This window comes from Lichenostomus cassidix, unplaced genomic scaffold (assembly GCF_008360975.1).
Source record: "Lichenostomus cassidix isolate B80296 unplaced genomic scaffold, HeHo_3.0 HiC_scaffold_86, whole genome shotgun sequence".
NCBI lineage: Eukaryota > Metazoa > Chordata > Aves > Passeriformes > Meliphagidae > Lichenostomus > Lichenostomus cassidix.
In genome coordinates this window covers 1,791-7,396 of record NW_028148062.1, presented here as the reverse complement: position 1 = coordinate 7,396, position 5,606 = coordinate 1,791, and the positions used below count along the sequence as shown (strand labels likewise).

General features: G+C 67.8%; 1 protein-coding gene across 1 annotated transcript; it reads left to right on the top strand.

Annotated features, from left to right (window-relative positions):
* Positions 1-538: 538 nt before the first annotated feature.
* Positions 539-5,251, top strand: LOC146420128 (scavenger receptor cysteine-rich type 1 protein M130-like). The gene is made up of 12 exons (XM_085048614.1): positions 539-795; positions 867-1,187; positions 1,276-1,596; positions 1,671-1,973; positions 2,048-2,362; positions 2,482-3,240; positions 3,329-3,703; positions 3,785-3,922; positions 4,072-4,167; positions 4,382-4,465; positions 4,700-4,840; positions 5,022-5,251. The coding sequence occupies exons 1-12, from the start codon at positions 744-746 to the stop codon at positions 5,138-5,140; spliced, it is 3,024 nt and encodes a 1,007-aa protein (XP_084904740.1). The 5' UTR covers positions 539-743; the 3' UTR covers positions 5,141-5,251.
* The last annotated feature ends 355 nt before the right edge of the window (positions 5,252-5,606 follow it).

The window sequence follows — 5,606 nt, the reverse complement described above, 5'->3', positions numbered from 1 at the left end:
GGGCGGGGAAGTTTCCTGAGCGGCGCGGCTGCCGAGCTGCAGGGGAGCGGAGCGGCGGGGCAGGGGCAGCGCGGAGCCGCGGCGTTATCGCGGGCAGCGCAGGTGTCAGGAGCCGCGGTGGGTCGATGGCGAGGCCGGGAGGCGCCGGGGGGTAAACCGCCTCCTTCCTGCGCTGGCGGCGAGGCGAGCGCGGGGCCACAGCTGCGGCAGCAGCGCCATCCATGTGCCAGCGCCGCCGCGAGGGACCGGGGAGCTGCCACCTGCCATCGCCGCGCGGAGCCGGGGGCTGCTGCCACCCCCCGCGGGGGCTGCGGGCACCCCGAGAGGGGAGCACCCCGAGCATGGGGGCTTCGGGCGTTGCCTCCTGCCGGACCTGGGGCTGGTCCCGGGGAGGCTCTCGTTAGGATTTGGGGTGCAGTGTGTCGCCGTGAGGATGGCTCCTGCCAGGCTTCAGCAGCGGAGTTGGAGCCACGGGGGGGTACAGGAAGGGCCCCCGCGGCCCAGGTGTTTCGGGGGGAGCTGTGTGCCCCCGGGGACATCCGGGTGCCAGCCCCCTGTGGCGAGGCGTGTGACGCCAGAAGCAGAGCCGAGGCTCATATTTGGGCACGGAGCAGGTTATTGGTGCCGTGGCCCCGCAGCCGGGCGATCAGGCGCCTCATAAAGGCCGCCCTGGTGCTGCTGCCCGCATAGGCTGGGGCGCTGCCGAGACATCCCGTGGCTGCGCTGGGCTCGGGGCCGGTGGCATGGGGCCGATGGCGGCGCTGGGGCTGCTGCTGTGCGTGCGGCTGTGCGGGGGTGAGTGCCGGGCGGCTGGCAGCGGGGCCCGCGGCGGTGCCGGGCCCGGCTGAGCTCCGTCCGTGCCGCAGGCTCCGCGGAGCTGCGCCTGGTGGGCGGCGGCGGGCGCTGTGCCGGGCGAGTGGAGGTGAAGCACAGCGGTGAGTGGGGCTCCGTCTGCGCCTTCGACTTCGACTGGGAAGCGCGCTGGGCCGTGGTGGTGTGCCGACAGCTGGGCTGTGGCCGGGTGGCCAAAGCGTCCCCGTACGCCCAGTTCGGGCCAGGCAGCGGGCGGATCTGGCTCCATCCCCACTTCTGCCGCGGCACCGAGGATTCGCTGGAGGAGTGTCCACACTTCGGATGGGGAAATCACTTATGTGCCCAGGAGCAGGATGTGGGGGTGACCTGCACAGGTGAGGGGACACGCTGCACGTGCTGGGCTACCAGCATTGTTCTGGAATGTCCAGGGCAGGGTTGACCTATTCCGTTTCCCCGGTGCAGATGCTGTGGAGCTGAGGCTGGCGGGCGGCAGCAGCCCCTGCGCTGGGAGGGTGGAGGTGAAGCTGCGTGGACACTGGGGCTCAGTGGCAGACGGCATCTGGGACATGGATGACGCTGAGGTGGTGTGCCAGCAGCTGGGCTGTGGCTCGGCCGCCGGAGCCTTCTCTGCCCTCGACCGCTTCGGCCCAGGGAACGGGACTGTCAGTCTGGTTGAGTTGGACTGCAGTGGGAATGAGGCCACGCTCTGGGACTGTGAGATCCGTGGCTGGGGACCATATAATGGCACCGTCCATCACTACGACACTGCTGTTGTCTGCCAAGGTAGGCGTCAGGCTGTGGGGAGCTGTGGCACTTCACGGACATCCCTCGACACTGAGGCTGTGTTGCTCCCGCAGGGTTTTCCCGGCTGGTCGGCGGCGATGGAGCGTGCGCTGGGCGTCTGGAGGTGCGGCAGCGGCGGGCCTGGGTCCGTGTGTGCGAGGATGAGGTGGACATGAAGGTGGCCCAGGTGGTGTGCCGGGAGCTGGGCTGCGGCACGGCGCTTGCCATGGGCGGCAGTGGCCGGTTTGGGGCGGGATGGGGGCCGTTCTGGGAGGGGGGCTTCCAGTGCAATGGCAGCGAGCCCCTCCTGAGTGCCTGCGCCCAGCGAGCGCCCCAGGGCCAGGGCTGCAGCGGCCCCGCCAGCGTCATCTGCTCCCGTAAGTGCCGGGGACAGCGGGGGGCTGCTGGGCTCCCTGCAGCGTCACCGCCCTCATTGGCCTTTCTGCCACAGCCTACACGGGCTTCCGGCTGGGCAACAGCAGCTCGGCATGCGCCGGGCGGGTGGAGGTGGCGGCTCGGGGCACGTGGGGCTCCGTGTGCGCCAGGGAGTGGGAGCTGCCCGACGCCCACGTCCTGTGCCGCCACCTGGGCTGCGGCCGCGCCTTGGCCGTGCCGCCGGGAGGCTCCTTCGGCAGCGGCGAGGGGCCACTGCGGCCGGACGCTTTTGGCTGCAGCGGCAGCGAGCGGCACCCGGGCGAGTGCCCCGTGGCCGTGCTGGGCAAGGCCCCGTGCGCCCCTGGAAACGCCGCCGCCGTCAACTGCTCAGGTGTGTATGGCACCTGCGTGAGGAGCCCTGAGGGCTTTTGGGCCGCCCCAAGCACTGCGATCAGAGCATGCAGGGCTGTTTTGGGGTGAAGGGAAGGGCTGAGTGACGTCATTTTACAGGCATGGTGGAGTCCCTGCGGCTGGTGGAGGGTGAGACTCGGTGTGACGGGTGGCTGGAGTTGGCCATAAGCTCCGGGGATTGGCGGCGTGTGCCAGGAGAGCTTTCGATCACACGGAATTTCAGCAAAGTGTGCTGGGAGCTGGGCTGTGGAGGGGTAGACAAGAGCGATGCTGTCGCTGGTGAGACCACGCTGTCCACGCTGAACTCGACGGAGAAGGCCATCATGTACAGGATGATTGAAACCATCCAGGGCATGACCACCATGCTGACCAATAGGACCAACGACGAGAACAAGATAGATTTTGAAACCAATCCATGGAACATGACCACTGCATCAGCCGGCATCCGTCATGGGGCAGCCATCTTCTGCTCAGGTGAGTGTCCCGAGAAGGGCTGGAGGTGCCGATGCTCCAAGCAGCCACCCCAGCAGGGTCCTTCCATGCCCGCAGGCAGCCGACGGGTGAGGCTGGCGGGGAGCTCTGGGCGCTGCGCCGGGCGGGTGGAGGTGTATTCCGGTGGCAGGTGGAGCAGCGTGTGCCAGGAAGGCTGGGACCTGCAGGACGCGGCCGTTGTGTGCCGGGAGCTGGGATGCGGCACGGCGCTGGAGGCCCCGAGCTCGGCGCGCTTCGCTCGTGGCCCGGGGCCGCTGTGGCCGTACATCCCCGAGTGCTCCGGGAGCGAGGAGTCTCTCTGGGAATGCGGGCGCTCGGAAGGGCACGAGTGCGAGCGCGGCGGCGGGGCAGGGGCCGTGTGCTCAGGTGGGTGCTGGGCGCCCCCAGCTCAGGGTGCGGCGGAGCCCCCCGGGGGCTTCTGGGCTGTGCCGTGACCCCCCCGCACCTCTTGCAGAGCAGCTCTCCGTGCGGCTGGCGGGTGGCAGCGGGCGCTGCCGCGGGTACCTGGAGGTGTCCCGCAACGACACCTGGGGCCGCGTGTGCGCCAACGGCACCAGCGACAGCACGGCTGGCACCGTCTGCCGGCAGCTGGGCTGTGGGCACAGGGGGTGGCTGTCGGCCGGCCCTGCCCAGCAGCCAGCCCCCGCCTGGTTGGCGTGGGTGGGCTGTGAGGAGGAGGCTCGCTCGCTCTGGGGGTGTCCCTCGGCACCCTGGCGCTTGCAGAGCTGCGGCCCTGGCGGGGACGCCTACGTGGCTTGTGAGGAGGAGGACACTGATGGCACCGCTGAGACAGCCACCACTCCGTATCCGGACAACGCCAGCAGCACAGGTATCTCTGCCGGTGTCGGCACCCCCTACGCCGGGCTGGCTGGGATCCCCCTCCCCTCACTGCTTGCCCGTGTCCCCACAGGCATCCCCATCAGAACCACCCCGGCCGTGGGGACTGTGTCCGTGCCAGCTGTGCTGTGTGTGGTGCTGGGGACGCTGCTGTGCCTGGCCCTGGGTGCCCTGGCCGCGCTGCTGTGCCGTGCCCGCGCCTGGCGCCGAGGTGGGTCCCGGCGGGTGGGTGCCAGGAGAGAGCCGGTTTGCGGGTTCTGGGGCTCCCGCCCTGCAGAACAGCTCCGAAGGTGGGCAGGGGTGGTCCTGGTGCCCCCCAGGGTGCCCATGGCCCCAGGTAAGTGCTGCCTGTCATTGCAGGCGCTGGCAGAGCTGCAGATGCCATCTCCAACGCTGTCTACGAGGAGCTGGACTACACGGCAATGCCCGAGTACCAGGAGGTGCCCAGTGGCCCAGGTGGGTGCAGCCCGAGTGCCCCAGCTGTGCCCGGAGAGAGGGCTCTGCGCCACAGCCCCACGGCAGCTCCGGGTCCTGGTGGCCTGGCCCTGGCTCCTCGCCATGGGCTGGGGCTTTCCCTCGCTCCCGTGGCAGCTCCTCCCGTGCCGTGTGAGGTTGTGCCACCTGCGGTGCCACTTGAGGCCTCTGCTGAGTCCCTCTTTACCCCCTGCAGGCTCTGTGTCAGAGGGATCGGTGAAGAAGCTGCCGTATTACACTGAGGACAGCATGGAGGGAAGTGACACCGAGGCAGCCCCAGGTAGGAGCACAGGGCAGGAAGCCCACGGGGGTCACAAGGGACAGAGGACACACCTGGGTTGGGGAGCTGAGGGAACAATTTCCCCCCTTGTTATTGTGCAGCAAAGTAACGTCTTTCCTAGAGGGATCTGAGGGCCACCAGAGCATGTCAGGTGGCAGTGCAGGAGGGGATGGCACAGCCAGACCCCTGTCACGGCCACTGGGTCACTGTCATGGGCCCCTGTGCCTGTCCTAGGTCCCCCTGCCTGGCCCGAGCATGGAACCCTGGATGGCTATGATGATGCCCTGGATGTGGCAGAGGAGTCCCCTGCTCCCAGCACTGGGGACATCTCTGAGGGAGTGGCATGGAGGAGGTGGATCCGTGTCCTCCCCACAGGTAAAAGGGATCCCAGCTGCCCTGTTGCCTCTGCAGAGGCACTGCATGGCAGGGTTTGGCTGTGGGGGTGGGCAGGGATCCAGCGACAGATCCAGGGGTGTTGCAGCCAGATCCCAGGTGGGAGGGGACAGAGGGGACACGGGGCTGCCACCCTGAGGCACCTTTCTGTGCTGTCCCCAAGGTGGGATCGACTGCCCTCCAAGTCCCCCAGGGGCCACCAGGGACCCCCCGGAACAGCCCCCGGAGCACACGGACTATGATGATGTCGGCAGCAGCAGCATCCTGGGAACGTCACCATGAGGATGTCCTGGCCATGCTGCTTCCCTGGGGACATGTGTGCGACAGCGTGGGGTGGCCCTGTCACCAGGCAGTGTGGCCTTGCCCACAGAGGTCACCTGTCTGTTCCCAGCACGGCAGAACTGCAGGAAAAGTATTCTTCCTTTGGGAAATCATTTGATTTCGATGTGAATTTCCCTTTGTTCCTATTAAAATGCGAAAGTGTCAGAGAGTCATTCCCAATGCTTGGACCTCCCTTGAGGCTAGAACCTCCATCCCGGGGACACCAGCCTTCCCTTGGGGATTTGTGGCAGGAACTGGAACCACTGACACATCCCTGGTCATGGTGGGCTTACGGGGAAGAGCGCAGGGGGATTGCTGGGATTGGCTGTGGGATCTTTATTTGGCACTGCCAAATGCACACAACTGTTCCCAGAAAGGCTGAGGGAAAAAGGGAGAGGGCAGGACCAGCCCCCGCAGAGGCAGCAGG

Coding starts and splice junctions, on each gene's coding strand:
- LOC146420128 (XM_085048614.1), top strand. CDS start 744: ATGGGGCCGATGGCGGCGCTGGGGCTGCTGCTGTGCGTGCGGCTGTGC. Junction 1,974..2,047: donor CGCCAGCGTCATCTGCTCCC/GTAAGTGCCGGG, acceptor TTTCTGCCACAG/CCTACACGGGCTTCCGGCTG. Junction 4,841..5,021: donor GATCCGTGTCCTCCCCACAG/GTAAAAGGGATC, acceptor GCTGTCCCCAAG/GTGGGATCGACTGCCCTCCA.